Source organism: Falco cherrug, chromosome 4, assembly GCF_023634085.1.
Source record: "Falco cherrug isolate bFalChe1 chromosome 4, bFalChe1.pri, whole genome shotgun sequence".
In the NCBI taxonomy this organism is placed as follows: Eukaryota; Metazoa; Chordata; class Aves; order Falconiformes; family Falconidae; genus Falco; species Falco cherrug.
In genome coordinates, this window is record NC_073700.1 from 28,447,624 (window position 1) to 28,466,478 (window position 18,855).

The 18,855-nt window shown below is 55.7% G+C and overlaps 1 protein-coding gene across 8 annotated transcripts in view; it reads right to left on the reverse strand.

Annotated features, from left to right (window-relative positions):
- The window catches only part of MPRIP (myosin phosphatase Rho interacting protein), an 81,975-nt gene that overhangs the window by 30,939 nt on the left and 32,181 nt on the right, over nt 1–18,855 (reverse strand). For 3 of the 8 annotated variants that reach the window (XM_055710100.1, XM_055710101.1, XM_055710102.1), the window contains exons 4-7: nt 14,625–14,776; nt 11,518–11,602; nt 6,766–6,976; nt 5,593–5,752 (exon numbers count right to left, since the gene is read on the reverse strand). In XM_055710100.1, coding sequence (XP_055566075.1) covers nt 5,593–5,752; nt 6,766–6,976; nt 11,518–11,602; nt 14,625–14,776 — 608 coding nt within the window. Of the gene's footprint in view, nt 1–5,235; nt 5,753–6,765; nt 6,977–11,517; nt 11,603–14,624; nt 14,777–18,855 lie in introns of all 8 variants that reach the window. The other 5 variants (XM_055710094.1, XM_055710096.1, XM_055710095.1 and 2 more) reach the window with 3 other exon arrangements.

Below are 18,855 nucleotides of genomic sequence, written 5' to 3' on the forward strand. Positions count from 1 at the left end.
TGAGGAGTGTCCGTAGATGCCTCCAGACAACGGGTCTGGCTTGCAGGCTGTGCCAGCTGAAGAGGCATGAAGAGATGAGGAGCAATCTGTGCAGGCACAACAGGGCACCCCCTGCAAAACCCCAGGGCTCTACCCTCCTCTCAAACTGGTCTGCAAAGCCAGTATGAACAGCAGGGAGCACAATGTGGGCTCTCAAACAGCACACCTTGGTGGCCCATTGCACCACGGCACTTATGTCTCCAAGGATGGAGGAGAACTATGAAAAAATGTGGATGGAGCTGGAGCCAACCCCGGACCAAGCCTACATGGGATGCTCCTAAGAAGGAGCAAACAACAAACCTTTGCAGGTGGAATTAAAAGCACCGTTTCAGCATGAAAAATTGCTCACTGACCCACAGGTGAGGAAATACTGGATTTTTCAAAGGACCTGCTGGTGTCTATGCTTGTGTGTCTAGCGGTTCGGGGGCAGGTATCAACCTCAGGGCTTTAATCACAACCTGGGAACGTGCAGCAATAGCCCACCACCAACATACCCCCCAGCTGAGCTCCAAGCTGTGAGGTTTAAAGCTCAATTTCAAACCTCCCTAAAAAGCTCAGTCCGAGTGTGCTCCTGAGGCACAATTTGGACCCACGTGTGCCGCACCTAAACTCAGGGCTGCTTGCTCCGTGTGAACCTCTAACGTGCATGAAAATCACAATGGCAACCACATGAGGGGAAACAGGTTATTGAAAAAATCGGTTTTAACATTTCCCACAAAAAGGAACACCAGGTTAAGGGCTCAAAAATCATGAGATGTTCAGTTTTCAACCAACATTTGCACCAAATTCTGTAAGTGAGACAAAAGTCTGAGCCTATCACATCCCCCAGCGAGCTGGGGGCCCCCACTGCTGCTCAGAGAGAGGCTGCCAGGACCACGCACCGAAGCCCATAACCAAAGAGAAGGGACAACATTGGTGGGGAAGACTTTGCTTTGTAAATTCCAATCTCTCTGATGTTTTTATGAGACATCTATTCAGCCCCTGCTGCCTCCCAGTTTGCAGACTGGGAGTGGGCAGATCCCGGGCTCATGCAGAGCTCTCAATCCCCTTGGGATGTTCTGCTCAGGAGATGTCCATTCGTGTAAGCCAGCCGACGGAGAACTGTTTTGGAGTCACGATTTTTTAACGCTTTTTACACTGGCCCAGCCTTCTCTGAGTCTCAGTTTAGAAGGGAGTAAGAGGTCCATGAATTAACATTGTCTGTGCCCTATTAGGTGTGTGCCTGAAGAAAAACAAATCAGGAGAAAAAAAATAAAAAACAACCCAACCAAAAACCATAAAACAAAATTAAAAGCAGGTTGATTTCTCATGAAAGGGGCTGCACCACCAGGTTGTTCTACGGCTTGAGATTGAGATGAGATGGTAGCGAAGCAGGCGAAGTAAAGGTGGACACGTCACACAGCAACACAGCAGGAGAAGGTGGAGAGCAACAAGACCTGGAAGAAAACAAGGCTGGAAAATGAATGAACAGAAGAGGAAATTATATATCTGCATCTACATACAAAACAAAATCAAAATCATTCCAGTAATTTGTCATTGAAAAAGGGAGGAGAAAAATAAATCACTGCAACCAAATCACAGCCCCAAGGGTTAATATTATCCAGATTACAGGAAAGAATCATATATTTTTTTTTCCTTTAGCTCAATGTTTCAGAGAGGCTACTGCTAGAGATCCTGGGGGGATGGGGAGGGGAAGGGCTCTCCTCTCCTCCCCACCATGCCAAGGAGAGAGCTGCTCCCTCTGAAGAGCAGCTCTGTGTGGACCAAACAAGGCTGCGGACAGGTACAGAGACACATTTTAAAAGCTGCGGTGCCATTTAGTGCTTCCTCAACTAACAAAGCTCGTCCCAAGGAATTCCTCGGCCATGCAGGCTGTTAATCTTTTCCAGGCCACTAAACCCAAGCTGCAGATCTCAGCTGTTAGGTGGAGGGCTGCGTGCACTGGGAAGGAAAGCTATAAAGACCAGCACGAGCTATCATTACAGTGATTTTCTTTGATTGGAAGAAAGGGCTTGTTTTTATTGGATTCATTCATTATTTAAAAGCAAGAAAGACAGTGAGTGTCAGGAAAAGGAAGAGGAATTTCCCCAAAGGTCCACAAAAACCAAGAGGATAGTTTTACAAGAAAAAACAAACTATACTTGGGAGAGCAGGCACTCCTCTCTACGGGTAGAAGCAGCATTCAGAGCAGAGCCATACATTTCAAGAATTCAGAGAAGGAATTTGAGAAAGAAAAGTCTTTTAAGCTATTTCAGGCAGCTTTGCTATTTATGGAAGCTAGAGATACGCCTCAGCCCCCTGACCACGCTCCTACAGCGGATCCAGCAGATGCCAGAGCAGACTCTTGCCAGCATGCGCAGAACATGGGGTCAACCAGGAAAGCCACGGTTTTAGAGGCTGCATCCCTGGAAGTGTGCAAGGAAAGCCAAGCCTGCCACCCAGAAATTCCAGTGCTCCCGGGAGCTGCAGGAGGTGGACGAGCCTGCAGCCGCACACCCAGAGGAAGGGGCTCCGGGTCTCTGCACCCAAAGGACTCCCCACCCCGCTGGTGGTCTCCTTCCCAAAGCCGCTGGGATGTGCCAGGATTAATCCCTGCAGCTGCAGAGCCCTGCTGGGATAAATGGGGACGGATGCCTGAGGTGTGGGCAGCGGTGCTGGCAGCCCCGTCCTGCCGTGTGCCAGCAGAGGGAACTCGCACTCTGTCGCTCCGCCAAAATCCCAGCGATTATCTCCTGGTTTCTGATTCATGTTTGAGCGGCTGTGAGCTCAGGCGGCTGCATGGGGCGTGGAGCCAGCATCAGGTATAAATGGTCAACAGGGAAAATTTCCAGCACAGTCCTGCACTTAAGTCACGTAATACCTCTTACTGTAAGGGAACAGGACGAGAAGCCTTGAACAACGGCTTCATCTGGAGCTAAGCCTACAGGTGTGTCACTCAGGATGCAGCACCGGGTACCTAAAATTATTTTTTTTTCCATCCATAGCTCTGACACTCGCACTGATCATGGTAGGTAAACAAAACAAAAAAAAGGGGGGGGGGGGTGGAGAACGAGCCAAAAATACCAACAGAATCAGAGCAAGCTTGTTTGGCTGCACCGAGGGATGAAAGGCAGATCTGAACGATGCCCGGCTGGCGCCTATGGGATTGGCATTCGGGCAAGTGATTTCAGGCAAGCGTTCCTGGACATGTTAGTGGGTTACTGAGAAGGATTATTAGAAATGGTGTTAGACCCAGGGGAAAAAGCTGACCCCACAGCATGGAAGTCAGTTATTGTATTTGCTCAACCTCAAACAGCACAGACTGAGCTCAGGGGAGAAAAATGACAGGGATATGTGGACTAAGTAAACTCAAATTTAAAAAGCAGCCAAGCCAAGCTGAGCAGGGTGCTGGTGAATGTTAATTCTCTGGTGGCACACTGGACTGCCTTGTTATGCCCTGCCGAGCCCACCCACACACTCCAACACCCCAGCTCCGGGACACACGGCCTCTCCACCTGCCTGGACCAATTCCCAGGTTACCGGAGGAAAAAGCAAACGTGCCAGTCCCCATACACCGCCCGCCGAGCCATCCCTGCGCAGGGCACACTCCTCCAGGGCCACGGGCTGCAACCTCCAGCCAAACCCAGCCAAACCCTCCAGCGGGCAGGGAACCCTCGCCCTGCTCTGCCATCACCACCCTCGCAAATGAACACTGGACGGGCTCAGCGCCACGGGCAAGCACCCACGTGCAAACCTGGTGCAGCACCTGCTCCTCCCCCCACACCCGTCCTGCTCTGATAAAGGCCCTGGGCTGACGTAAGGGAATTTTTGCCAATATTGATAAAGCAAAAACACCTGGTAACAGCTCCAGGAGCCCAGCTGGGCTGGTAAAAAAGAGACTTTCCTTGGAAAAGGCACCCACCAGCAGGCAATGAGTGGGGCTGACAAAAGGACAGTCTCTGGCATCAGCTTCCTCTCCTGGGCCCTGTTATCTGCCTGTAAATCTGCTCCTCCCTGTCCTCAGCTGGCATATCCCAGCTCTGTTCTGGATCCCAGTGCTGCAAGATCCCCCCAGGGCTTGAGCAAGGGACCTCGGAGGAATGCAGGTGCTGGCCAGGGCATCCTGTGCAAGCAAACCCAGCAGGGACACAACCTCACCCACACCTGAGCCAACAGGCTGCACCAGTTCAGCCTACAAACCAGCAGTCACCAGCCTCTTCCCAGCCCCAGCCCGGGTGACCAAGGGACCCATGTGGCATCCCTCTCCTTAATCCTGGGGAAGCCCCAATTCCTGAGGCAGAGAAAGTCAAACCCGTGCTCCTCTCTTTTATTTCCCATCCAGCACTCCCTGTGCAGGCTGTTGGGGCTGGGCTCAGTTTGGGATCCTCCTGCCGACCAGCAACACCAGTACAAAGTTACACCATGCTTCCCAGACCTGCTCCCAGCTCTCGGAAGCCAGGCTGGAAAACAATCCTTTAGGGGCTGGGAAGAAATGGAAGAGAAGCGCCTGCTGAAACCGTGCGAGAGAGAACATGCCCGGAGGAAAACCAGGGCAAGAAAATCAGACTGGCAGGCAGCCCTCTCGCCTGGGGCCTGTCTCCCGGTTTGCTCTGCTGCCTTCACTGCACAAATGCATCTTTCCCAGGGCAAGTCGAGCCTGTCCTTTGCCTCGCCTGGAAAGCGCCAAGCACGCCGGTGCGCAGTACAGGCGTGCGTGTGGACGCCCTCCCCATCCTCCTCCGCACTAAGCTGTTTTGCAGCCCGCTGCGCCCTGCCTTGGCACTGCACCCGCCTCTCCTCTCCCAGATTAATGCCATGACATTTTGAAACCTCTTTCAGCTCATTAGGCAGTTGCGTAACGCACCCGGCACTAACACCATTTAGAGAGCTAACCTAATTAATGGTACCAGCTGCCAGCGTGTGCCATGCCAGGGAGGGGACGGAGAGGGTGGGCTTGCTTGCAAATACAGCCACCAAACATCAACCATCTCAGCCAGCTGTCCCCGGAGCAGCCAGGCAGGGTGACACCCGCCTGCCGGCACTACTAAGGACATCCCAGCTCCTGGTCGGGGTGGATGGGCATCCTTAAACCCAGGAGCACTGTAATAAAAAGGGGCTTCACCCGGCAAATGCCACCTTCTCTGTCCAGGGCGGTGGTGGGGACACAGCTTTGCTGCCGTTGCAAGCATGCAAGGGGACCAGCCACTCATCCCTTACCTTCTCTCACTGCCAAAGAGCCGGGCCACTTCTTCTCTCCCAGGGCTACGGGCCCGGGTTCTCCGCTCTAGCCGCTTCCTCTCCACCTGGAAGGCCTCACGATTACTGATCCTAATGGCCTTGGGAACGTCGGCCAGGGTGGTGTACTGCCGGCTGGCTTTAAAAGAAAGGGGACGCCCCGATTTTTCAGCTCCCCTTCCTACATCTCTGCTGCTGGAGTCCTTGTGCATGAGACAACTGCTCTTCGAGTCCAAGGAGTTCAGAGAGAAGCTGTGAATCATTCGGTCGCCTGATCGGGTACCTGGGGAAGGAAAGGGCTGGGCATGCTCCTGCGAGGGTGATTTGGGATAACTGTACCTGTTGTTTGGGGTGCTGGGGCTGGGTGGGCTTGGTGGGGGCGGCAGCTGCTGCTCTTCCAGCTTCGAGTCTTGCTTGGTCTTCTCCAAGGAAAAGTACCCGCTCTCAACACGCGTCTTCCGCCCACAGTCTATCCGCTCTCCATTCATGGAGCTCTCGTCTAAGGGACAGAGAAGTCACTGCACTTGGTTTCAAGTCCAAGTTCCACTTTAACAAAGAACACCCCGATTCCACCCAGGACAGGGGCAGAAAAAAAGCAAAGACGGTTTGGGCCCCAGCCCTGTGCTGTGCCACCTCTTGCACCCTTGGCTTTTCGAACCTGGCCACCCCTCATGCCCGTGGAGATGGTGGGATGGTCTGCAGAGAACTGGGGATGCTGGTCCAACCCTTGGGTCAGACTTGCAAGGATGAAAGACCTAAACCTTCAAACCAAGAAAGGGACAGCTGCAGTCACCACTCTGCACCCACCGCCATCCCCATCCTTCCCAACCTGGCACTGGCCATGTCTCCGTGGGCACAAGGCGATGGACACCTTGCTCCTGGCAGCCACGAGTGGGTGGAAAGCATCCCCCCCTCCGAGTGGGCAGATAAAGGGAACGGCCGCAGCACCTGGGGTCTGCCCGTGGCCCCAGCAGGAAGAGTCCCCAGCCCTATTGTTCCAAGCAGAACAATGCCACAGGCACAGCCTCTTCCAGGGACTCATCGGGGAGACCAAACACAAACAGGGCCCTGACGCGGGGCCCAGAGAAGGAAGCAGCACTCAGGGCTTGGCAGCCCCCCCAAACCCCAGGCTGAGCACAGAATGGCCCTGCACCCTCTGGGTGCCCCAGGCAGGGATTCAGATGGGTGAGAAAAGGCTTTCCCCACCCCAGCACAAGCACAGTGTTGCCTGCAAGGGCAGGCAGCCCCATCTCCCTGCTGGGGCAGAAATGGGTCCCACGCTGTGATTTTCCAGCATGTGAAGCAATTTTTTTCCTTTCTGAACTCCAGCCTCCAGGACCTTGCTCTGGTCCCTGCACAGCAGGGGCGTGGTCTGCCTCCCCCTCCTTGCTGGGATGCTCCAGGAACCAAATCCACAGAAAATTTCTCCGTCTACAGTGGTTTTCTGCCAGCTCAGCTACCCGAACCAGGTCATTGCAGCATCACACCAGTACTGGCACCCTGGTCCCTCACCTTCCTTGCTGTCCAGCACGGGATCCTTCAGGGAGCTGGCAGCCCCAGCCTGGCCTTGCACAGGGCTCTGCGCTGGGCTGATGCTGCTGCTCCCGTCCGCTTGGTCTTTGCCCCTCATTTCTTCCTGCCAAAGCGTGGACTTGGTGGCAGGGACCTTCTCTGCACTGGGGATGTTGCTGCTGGTCACGGCCATCTTAGCAGGACCAGGTTCCTAAAGAGAACAGGGGAGACAGCAGGGTTAGAGGGGTTTGTCCCAGCTCCGCACCCAGGGTCCCCATGGGGCTGTCCCTGGAGCCATGGGTGCCACACAGCTTGGGTGTTGCTCACAATGCATGCCACAACAGGACAGGGACAGGGATGGGGCTGCTCAGCCATGTGCCACTGCCACATTCGCAAGGGGACAAGCTTGCAGGTGGAAACCCTGCCCCAGGGCAGTGCGTCAGGGGGACAGGACCTCTCTGGCCAAAGGGACCATCACCGCTCTTACAGTGAGAGAGGAGATGTCCCTCACTGTCCCTCCCTGGGGAGGGCTCCTCAAACCAGCTGCACCTCCCCACGCATCCAACTGGGAAAAGATCCAGAGTAAAGGCAAGCTGGTAAGTGAAGGAGACCTTCAGCCAGCGCTGAGCAGCGGAGGGGCTTGCTGGCTTTGTTTGGAATACGAACCATCCCTCCCAGCACGGTGTGCAGGACGCTGTGGCCACCTCCACGTAACCCCTTGGGAAAAGCCCACCTTGTGGTCACGCAGCCCAGCCCCGAGAGGAGCCCTGACTCTTCCCAGTGTGCAGGGTCCCACATGGCTCCAATTACGCTCCAGCTCAGCAGTTCTTCCCAACGCTCACCCGGTGCATGTGTGGGGCTTTGCACCTAAATTCATGTGCAACACCGCAGACCCACGGAGAAACGGGTCTGTCAGTCCTCACTCACAGGGAACCTGGAAATGCTCCCCTCACCTCCACCAGAACCCAGTTTGGGGTGACAGTGCACCCTCTGTAATTGATGCAAATAAATACAGCATGCTCCATTTTCCCCTGCATGTCCCTGGTCCTTCTGCACATCCCTGGTCCCTCCGCGGGCTGTCTCTGCCTTTCACACACACAGACCAATACCAGGCTTCTCTCCTGGGTCCCATTTGCCAGGACTGCATTTTCTCAGTGTTATAACTAACATCAAAAAACCAAAGGACACAGGACAGAGGAGAAAATTAATTCCCAGTCACCAGCAGCTGCGCTGTTCATCTGTCACAGCTGGTTTGCTACAGGCCACTGATAAAAAGAATAAAACCCAACCGGTGCTGTACTCCTCCCAGCCACTTCGGTTACCCAAGAGGCTGCTTGTTTTAGAATGGAAACACAATGTTGCATTGAGCTTTATGCTATTTTAAAACAATACCCCTCATCTTAAATGCTTCTCTGGCTAACAAGGGGGTCTGGAGTCCCTCAGATGATGCAGTTTTGGTGGCCACAGCCCGGACAGCCCAGATTTGGTGCACACACCAGGGGAGGCAGCAGCTTTCACAACTCGTTTAGGGTTTGGCTTTATTCATTGGCAGATGTTTTGCTGTTGCTGTATTAAGCTTCTGCATTAGCAGATTATTTTCCTTAAAGCCACCAATAAATCAATGACAACGAACCCCCCCTCCAAAGTCTTCAGACTGTGGAGATTTTCCCAGCTACTTGTTCCCTTTCCACGGAGCAGGGGGAATCCAGGAGCACCCAAGCTGGCAGCCATGGGCTGGGGACACAGGCTGCGAAGAACATCCCCTCTGTCCCCCCTCCCACGTCAGCAAACCACCGGGGGTTTTAGCCCTGCACCTCCAAACTGGCATTTGCAAGGCTGTGCTGGAGCCACTGGGGATCTCCCAGGGAGTGGGTCCTGGCTCCATGCACGGCCACAACAAGCAGCAAATGACCTCAATTTTTAAAAGAAATCCCCTGGGAAATTTCACTTTAAGGGAATGCAGTGCTGGAGGTAAACAAACCAGAGTTCACGGGCATGCCACTCAAGGGGACCCTGCTTGAGCAAGGGGTCAGACCAGACAATCTCCCAGGTCCCCTCCACCCTCAACAACTCTCATTCATTGAACTGAAAGCCCAAAGCTCATCACCCGCTCAGGATATATATTTTTATATATCCCTTACTCACACCCCCGTACAATTATTTGTAGATATGTATTTAATTAGACAGAGATATGAGGGCCAAAAAGCAGTCTATAAGCAAGCAGAGAAATTAACTCTTTGCTGCTCAGTGCTATGAACAGCTCCAAAAAGGAGTGTGCACCAAAATCAACCAAACCAGCCTTCAGTTACCTGAAGCGTGTCTGGGCACGCTCTGCTTAGCTGAGCCTGCCACACCCCTGTGCAAACAGAGGGCAGCGCCTCAAATCCCACATTTCAGCCTGAAATCCTGCCTCAATTTCCCAGGTACAGCAGGCAAAGGCAGCCCAGTCTCTCCTGCTGCCCGCACCACTCTGCCAGAGGATGGCAAAAGCTGCAAGAGAAACCTGCCCTCTTTCCCCACCAAGACTGCAACCTGCTTGCAAAGCAAAGATTAAAACATTTCTAGGCTTGCACCTAACAACATGTCCAAAAACCTGCAGCTGCAGCAATATGGCCAGCTTCACCTGCATTGCTCCCACCCCAGTGATTTTGCAGGGGGAAGATGCAAAATGATGGAGGAAGCTGAAAATGGCCCTGATGCCCCAGGAGTGCTCAGCTGCAGCCAAGCTCTGCTGTAACATGGACAAGGAGAAACTATGTGTAGGATTGAGAAAAAGCAGAAATATCTATTGTTTTAAAATTTTTCTGTCGAACCATAGAGGTGTCCATCCCTGCCTGAGTGGCTCTCAGACACGATCTGCTGCCAGATTAGTGTGCAGCCGTCTTTAGAAAGAAATTAGGCTTTCTCCGCCGGCACACAGAAAGCAAGCTGAACAGCAGCCAAATTCAGGAGAAGCCATTTCACAGAGGGGGATTCTCTCCCCAGTATCCTCTCTCCTTCCCCAGACCAGCCACCTGCATCAACATGATTCAGGAGACAAAGGAAAGATGATTCTTCTGCCTTTACAGGTTGCTCATGAGCACCCGACGCAACACAGCATCCGTCTGGTAGCAGGTCCCACCCACATGGAGGTTGTTTTCAGAAAAGTGAATTAGAATCTTCTTTTGGTGCCATGGGGCTGGGAGCGATGGGATGGATTGGGTGGAAGGAGAGCAGCGAGCAGGATGGGGACGGGGTGGACCACCCCACTCCCTCCCGCACAAGCCTGAGCTTGAGCTCCTGTGGGATGGCTCACCCCCCGCCAAGGTGGGGAAAAGTGTCCCCAGGCTCCCCCAAGTACCTGGGGAGCCTGTCTGGCCGTGGGGAGCCAGCATCCTTCCCGCAGCTGCTTCCCTTATTTGGTGCTCAGGAGCTCGGATCCTGTATGGTTTCCAAGAAGTTGCCATGGTGATGAAACGTAACCCAGAATGATGTTTTTCTGGCTCTGCGCCCCTTCTCTCTGCCCCGTCCCCCTCCTGAACCCAGCCTGTATTTAGTGTTGAGCCAGGGATGGGGTGAGCATCTCTGCGCTGCTGCATCAGCTCACTGGGGTACCCAGAATGCGGCAGCCCCCACCCTGGGGCTTGACGATTCGCAACTCACAACATGTCAACTCTTGGCCATGGAGGGAGAAGAGACCTTCCCTAAAGCATCACCAGAGCCACCACTCAAGGGGCTGTGACAGTCCCAGCCCTTGGCAGAGGGTGGCTCAGACTTCAAGCTTGCTGTGCAAAAAAGCATCATCTTCTCCCCCGTTTTTTCTTCCTGTTGCCCAGAACCTCTTAATCTGATGGACTGGTGGAAATCCGATTCAAATGAACGTCGTACAAAACCCATGCATGACCCAGTTTGCACCAGGAGCACCCTGGAGACTTCATCGAACGGGACCTGAAAACTGGGGCTCAGGGGAGCCCTGGTGCTGGTTTCAGTCCCCCAGTGCTGCAGCCCAGCTCGGCCGGAGGAGCCCTCCCAGCCGGTCCCCCACAGCAGCGGGACACGTGCCCAGAGGTCAGGCGGTCTCGGGGACGCGGCTGTTCTCATCCCCGGCGAGGGACGAGGGTGGCCCTGGGGTCACGTTCCCCATCTGTGGGATTCTCCCCCACTCTGGCCACGTGGGAGCCCGGCAGGAACCAGTGAGTCACGGACAGCCCCACTTTTTACCATTTATAGTCAAAGTGAGCACGAAGCCACCGCTGGGTCCCTGGAGAGCCCGGCTCCAGCCCCCGGAGCTCCCAGCCTGGCCCTGGCCTTTAGTATTTTCCTTTCATTCCCATTATCTCTAGGGTCATCTCGAAGGGGGTAACCGGAGCCCGATGGAATTTCATCCTGTTTCTGCCAAAATGGCCCGTGAACAGCCAGCACCTCTCACTGGTCCCCCAAGGGGACCACGCAGCTTCGCAGCCGCTCCTGGGACAGCGTGTGTAGGGGCCAGTGCCACAAGACAGCGCCTGGGGGGAGTTAAATGTGGCCCCAAGGCAGCCAGGAAAGCAGCATGTGACCCTGGGAAGTGATGAGCAGGAATTAATTCACGCCGACCTGCTGCCCTGGCTCACCCTGGCTCTCACCCTCCATGCCAGCAGCATTGCCAGGCTGGCAGCCTGCTGGTCTGGCTGGTTTGGGAGGGGGGGGCATCTCCCCCAGGAGCTGGGCAATGCCATGGCCCCGAGAGGGGGGCAAGGGACGGGGTGACAGTGTCCCCCCCCGTGGGGTTACCTGGGGAGTTGGGGGCTCTACCTTCCTCTTCTTCTTCTGGTTCTGCTTGTTTGTCCTCGGATAGACTATCAGCATCTCCAGCCATCTGCAGGCAGAGAAAGCAGAGGGTGAGGTCTGTGCCCAAGGGCAGTGCACAGGGACGGGAGCGATGCTCGCACGCCATCATGGGGTGCAAGACAGCCTCCCACAGGCTGCGGACCCCAAAGCTGTTCCCCTCCGCAGGTGACTCTGACCACACTGCCTGGGGAGATGCTGCCCCATCCCTCCTCCAGCTGCCTGCAAAGCTCCAGAGACGGAGCATCCACATTTCACCCCCAACCTCAGCCTCCCGGGGTTTGTAACTTGGCCATAAGCACACCCCTGAGCTGGGGCTGGGCACGCAGAGGAGCTCAGCTTCTCCAACCTCGTCAGGCTCAACATGGTAAACAGTACCCAGAAATCACCCCAGCCCGCTCCTGGGGGAAAAGCAAGGCAGGACAGGAGGGGAGGACAGATGACCCCAGAGTGCTTTGGCTCAAACCCCACTCGCTGCAAGAGCAAGGCCGTGGCCAAGGCTGACGTGGGACAGGGATTCAAGGATTCTGAAAGACAGCCGAGAAGGACAGAGCCTCTGGGGGGACCTTCCCCTTCAGCGATGCCAATGGCCGCACACTGCACACAAGGAGCTTTTGTCCAAGAAAAAGCAGCGTGAACTTGGCATGGAGAAGTCCATCCCCTGCACAAACTGCTTCTTTGGGGGACCTTCCTGTGCCCTCCCACTGCGGCCTGATGACCTGCCCCTGCATCTCTTGTGAGCTCCACAGGGATCTGTGGACCCCTGGGAAACATTCCTGCTTCAGATGTCCCTGCTTCCCTCTCCTGTTCCCCCCACTTTGCACGCTGCTGCTGTAAAGCGTTTTCAGATGACCACATCAAGTGGGTTTTGGTTAAGCAATAAATGCCAGAAGCATGCAACAAACGTAAAACAAATTCTCCCCCGGCCAGGGAAATCTTCCTGTCGTGCTGCAACTGCAAATGAAACCCGCCTGGCTTGGACCCGGAGCGGGACTGTTTCGGGATGATTAATGCTTGCAGTCAGGAGCAAACGTGCTGCTTCAAAATCCAGTGCCGGGCCAATGAACAATAAATCAGCCCCACCTTGCTCTACAATGCCTCTCCCTCCCGTGTGGTGGGCAGGACTGGCAACAAAAGGCTGAGCTGCAAACTGGAGTTTGGGGAGAAGGAGAAGAGAGCAAGGCGTGTGGGTTGGCCATGTTTTGGGGAGTAGCCATTGCTCCTGCCTTGGCTGCAGGAGAGCTGGCTCCTCTGTGCCGTGATTCCCCTGTGCCTCTGTAAGCCGGCTCCGCAGCCGCTGCAACCCCACTGCTGCAAACGGGGCCACGGAGCAGGGATCGCCTACGCTCACGTCTCAGTAGAGCAGGGAAGTTTCAATGTTCATCTGATTAAAATCCCAAGCTCTTGCTAGAAAAATGCCTATTTCGGCCAGTATTTACCAAAACGGAGGGAGTCACAACCAAAGGAAATGCTTGGAAATAGAAATCATCTCAACAGAAAGCACCGACTCTGCTGCTGCCAGGGCTCGGGCAAGCAGGTGACATCACGCCTTGGGAAGAGTGGGAAAGAGCAAGCGCTTCATCCCTTCAGCTTCCTGCTCTAGTTTCAAATGTCAGCGAATTCTGGGAGGGAGGCACTGAGCCCCAGACATCCCACAAGGGAAATGCTCACAGGTGAGCAGCAGCACCATCCCAGCCCATTGCTGCGCGCTGGCAGCTCGGCTCTCCCGCAGCTCTGCACCCTCACCAGCACCGGCTTCGACCCAAGCTGGCACGTGAGATGGACGAGGATGTTCCTAGGTCACCATCCAGCACCTGGAGTCAGGGAATCTACCGCAATTTGCTCATTTTAGTGGCTTAATCTTCAGTGTTGCTGAGCAACTGCACCCCAGCAGCCGGCACTCCTATGAGCAATGATATTTTAATCATCCTCAGAGGTCAGATGCTCCACTGGGACCAGGAGGATGGGCTGCATCCCATGCAGGGAGCGAGCGAAGCGGGGCAAGGTGGGCACTGTGAAGGCAAGTCCGAACAGGGACAGGGCAAATGCAGAGCAGACAGCCCCAAGAGGCCACATCTGCCCAGGGATGGACCAGAACCATGGCGTACGGCTCTCAGGGTCTGACACGCCAGTTCCAGGACTATGGGACCTACCGCTGGTGTGTGGACAGGACCTGTGCCAGCGGGCTGGGTACCTGATCAGATGGTCCTAAAAGCACCGTTGGGCTCACCCCCAGCACCCATCAGCTCCAAGCCTGTCCTGATGTTCACCCTGTGGACAAGCTTCTTCCCTAGCAAGTAAACAGCTACCTTCTGCTGGGGCTGAAGCTGCCACGGCCAGCCGAGGAGCACCTTGGCACCTGATGTATCCTCTGAGCATCCCACAAATGCTCCAGCATAGCTCAGCTCATCCTCTGGGGTAAAAGCCACTGGGAGTGTTGTTCTGCAGCCGGGAGCAGGATGCTGCCCATCGGCAGACAACAAAACCGTGAAACAGTGGCCTTTGTAAGAAACAAGTGATTCAGGAGGATCTCAGCTCCAGGGTCTGGCTCTCAGGCTCCTGGCAGAGGCTGAGCTTCCTTAAGCACTGGCTCTGAAAGGTGGCCGGCGTGTTGGGGAGCCTCACACTCCAGCCCGGCATGACCAAGCACACGCACTAGGCATGGAGCAAAGACAAATAAAGGATGGCTACACAGGTCTCTGCTGAAATCAGTCCTGCTCACACCATAAATCTGGTGGCTCAGTGGGTGCTTAGGCCCCTGCTCAGCTGCAAAGCACCAGGCAATGGCAGGGGTCTGCCAGGCAGGGGAGTGGGGAAGGGGAAGGAAACCCTGTCCTTGCCAAAAAGTTGGAGAAGACTGGAGCTGACCCCAAGGCAGCAGCTACACCCGACCCCCAGGACTGTCCCTGCAGCAGGCTGTGATGGGCACTCAGAGATCAGCCTGGGTACGCACTCCCACCACACCTGGCCTGGGGCAAGGTCCTACCTGCCCTCCTCTTCCTCCCAGCTAAGGGAAGATCCCTGTGGTGGCTCATCCCCAGATCTGCACTCACCCGCTGATGATCTCCTTGTTCTCAGCCCGGATGAAGTGCTCTTTCTCCGGTGTCAGGATGCACAAGGAGAATTTCTGCCCTGTCCGGCTCTCCCCATCCACCACATCCGTGCACTGGTTCATGTTGATGGTGCCCTGTGGGAGGGTGGTTGGCTGCAAGGGGAAAGAGAAAGGAGTAACATTTAAGAAGAGGAGAGCAGATGAGTGCGGAGTTGAGTCCTAAAACCTCTCCTGGTGGACATGGGGATCCTACACACCAAGATGCTTTGCCCACGAGTACCCATACCCACCTGTGCACCATGCCAGCACACAGCAAAGCCCTGTGTCACACACTTGGGGACACAGCCCAGCAGGCACAACTCCTGCCAGCCCAGCCCACTGCTGCCAGTGAAACACTCCTACGCCAAACACCCAGGGAAGGATGGCTGCCCTGCTGCAGCATGGGGACACCCAGGCAAGGCACTGAGTGGCCAGCTTTTGGGTTTCCAACCCGTCTGGGGTGGTGGGGTAGCACGTGGGGCAAAGGGGTGGCAAAGCAGCAAGGCCCCACCGCCCTCAGCACTGAAAGGCTCAGGCAGTACAGACACACATGTGCCAGGTTTTCCCCATTAAAACTAACAAAACATGGACATTGCCAGGGAGGGACAGCAGCACAGAAGAGACCTTATCTGTCTGATGGGCTTTGCAAAGAGTCTCACCTCCTGACCCTCTTGCTCCAAGCAGACACAGCAGAGTGGGACAGGCAGTGCCCCCCCCCAGCCTAAGGGGATGCGGAGGGACCCAGAAGGGTGTCAGCGCAGACGAGAGCTGACAGGCCCATCTGGAGCGGCGCCGGTTCATCCGATTACAGCACAGCCACCCGCAGCCTTCCCTCCCTGAGCAGCGATGCCCTGTCTCCCCCCTGCCCACCCTACTTCTGCCCCCCCAAGCTTAGTGACACTGGGGTTCCCCCGGCACCCTGGCACAAACCTGTACCTGGGGCATAAATGACCAGGCAGAGGGACCCCTCCAAACTGATGACAGCATCACAGGAGCACCCAAAGCAGCCCATGGCCACCTCCTTGCCCTGCCAAAGCCTCCTGGTGCCCTCTAGATGGCCGGGCCAACGGGGAGATGGATTTTCGGCAGATGCTGTTAAGGTTTTTACCACGGAAACCAGCTCCCCTGCTAGTAAAACCCCTCCAAAAGCAGCCTGCGCCATGCAAAGAAGGGGCAGCTGGGGACAGCTCGATGGCCCCAGCCCATGACCCTAGGAAATTCAGATCAGCCCCCCAGGCTCCCTGGTTTACCCATCTGTGGGCTGTGGGAATGAGTCCCCTTCCCCAGGAAAAGGGCTTTCCCTGCAGCTGTGTCCCCAGGTGGGAACATCCTACAACAGCCCAGGGGTGGCATAGAGCCCTCATGGGTGCTGCAGCATCAGTGTCCAGTGTAGGCACACGATCGGGACTGGTTGTACACCAGGGACACCAAAACCTCCTCTTTTCATTCATGCAAACCAGCATCAGCATCCACAGACCCCACAGGATAGAGGGAGGGAGAGAAAGGGAAGCTGAGCCCAGACCCCTGGCACAGCACACGCACAGCCGCCCGCCCTGCACTGCCGCAGGTTGTCGGCTTCTAAGAGGATTTTTTGTCTTAGACAACAAAAATAAAACCCCGCTTTCCGGGAGCGATAAAAACCCAACGGAAAAACTTTCTCCTGCTCCAAGTACAGTCTTAGGAACATTTTTGTCTTGTTGGCCTTCGTCGCAGCCAGTGCTCTCAGGACTGTGAGGTCTGGGTCCAATCCCCTTCCCCACCCACAGTTTTGCACCAGGGAACACAACCCGGACCGGGGAGAAAGGGGATGAGGGCAGCTGCAGGAGGGAGCCCCAGTCTCTCATGGGTACCCTGGGCCACTCGGTCCCACGTGCCACAGGCCCCCCTCTGCTCCCTGGGAGGCCCCACAGGGATTTGGCAGGGAGCTGGCCTAGGAGGAGACAGCTCTCCTCCCTCTTTGACCCCACGGCAGCATTCAGGGCAGCTTCCCCTGCTGATCACACCCAGCCCTGACCCAAGCGTGCCCGGAGCGGAGGAGCAGGTCTGCCCCCCCATCGGGCCAGCCCCACGAAGTGGTTTTGCTGCACACCCCTCCTTGCGAGGGTGAACAGCGGCATCTTGCACAGCCCGACACATGGATCCCTGTCCACCACCGCGCCTCTGATCCAGGACACCAGGAGAGGGGCTGCAAGAAAAGCTGGGATTGCCCCCCTTGCACCTGCAGCCAGGGACAGGATGGGCACCGGGGATGAACCCCCCACCCCACAGCAGCCCCCCTGCACCTCTCAGCAGCAGATAAAACCTGACGGACCAGCAGCCTCGCTCGCTCAGGATGTAAATTCCTTTACACCATTTACTTCCTTCCTTGGAGGCAGCGCAGCCACTTTGAAGCAAAGCGAAATGCAAATGGTGCCAGGTGGAAACGCGTGTGTACACACACAAACTCCAGTGAAGAAAAGGACAGGGCTCAGGCAGCACTGCACCCCAGGAGTGCCTCGAAATCAGCCGGGGATCCCGGCGAAGGAGCTGGCAATGGTGCATGGCTGCTGTCCCCAAGGAAGCAGAAGAGGGACAGCCTTCGCATGCCGAAGCTGTGGGTCGGTGGCGTGGGAGCAGGGGAGACGGGAGAGGCTCTGCAGCAGGGGATGAGGACACACAGACCCCTTCCCTGCCTCTGAGCACCTGTGTTTCTCAGGGGTTTCTCAGGGCTGGGGATCCCTGGGGAAGGATGAGCAGAGCTGGTCCCCAGGCTGGTCCCAGGCCAGGTGAGGACTGCATGGCTCCAGCAACTGGAGGGGAATAAATAAATGCAAGAGCTGGGAGGTGTTACACGGCAGAGACGCCAGAGCAGTAACAAGGCTGGGACTCCAACCAGCCCTTTGAAGAGCAGGTGCTTTGATACATGGTGGAACCCAGCGTCAGACCCCGGAGCTACGGGGAGGCTTCGCGTCTGGGCAAGGCAGGAGTGGACGCTCAGGCTCAGCTCGGGCTCCAGCTGCTGGCTTCTGCTGGTCACCTCCTTGGGGACAGCCCCGTCCCCAGGCACTGACCCTGCCTTTACCATTTCCCATGCTGCTGTCCACGGGACAGAACACACAGCTACCCTGCCACTGGATCTGGTGCCTGGGTGTGCCAGGCAGCACGGCAGGGCGCACCAGTAGAGAACACTATTACGGGCACCACCACAAGCAGCATCTCTCCTCGGTGCTACCGGCCACCCCCAGCCTGGCAAGTGGAGCAGCCCCCTGCCGCTCACCACGTGCCGGCACAGGGAAGGCAGCACCTGCACCATATGAGCAGCTACAGCTCTCCACGCTGCCAGTACCAGCAAAGGAACCGCAGCCAAGAAACAATTGTGTTGCTGTTTCCCTCTGGTGTAACAGATCCATATTTACACACACACGTGTGCTTGCAGCATCCCTCTCCGTACTACACAAAGCCTGTAGTATGTTCTCCTCCTCTCCCTTCTGGGCACCCAGGGTGTGAGTCACACTGTGCCCTCCGCATCCACAAACCCAGCAGCCTCCAGATGAGATGCAGGGACCTTTGGATGGATGCTCTTAGGTTGCACAACCAGCCACTGCAGCAAAACAGTGGAAAGGAGGGAAAGAAAGAACGGGGACCTCTTACAAGCCCGAAGGAAGACATTCCAAGCAGGACATTACCAAGAGACCCAGGCACTGTGGCAGGAGGATGCACAGCGCTGGATGCTCTGTGGGTGATGAACTGCCAGAAGCAGCGGGTGATGCTTTAAGTCAACAGGGTTTATCTGCAAGACTCCCTCATTTCCATACGGTTTTGCAGGGCTAAGGCAGAAATACAGGGTTATTGAGATAGAAAAATTGGCAATTTTTTTCCAAGTACCTTCCCCATCATTTCTAACACATGTGCATCATAGAAGCTCGATCTAAAACACAACAGAACTTGGCTCAGCAACTGTACACAAGATGTTTCCCGAGTAGGTAAACCTGTGGTCAAGCTCTCGAGGAGCAGCACTGCCATGGCCTCAGTGGGACACAGCCAATGCCCACGCTGTTCTCCAGCACTATTACACAACGTGGGTTGACAAAATCTGGAACACAACCTTTAAAGAAAGGCGATGGGGCAGGGGGAGGAGGAAACCAAACAAAAGGGACATTTTACTTTCTGCCAAGAACCAGGAGGGGAAGAAAAAAAACCCCCTACAACCATTT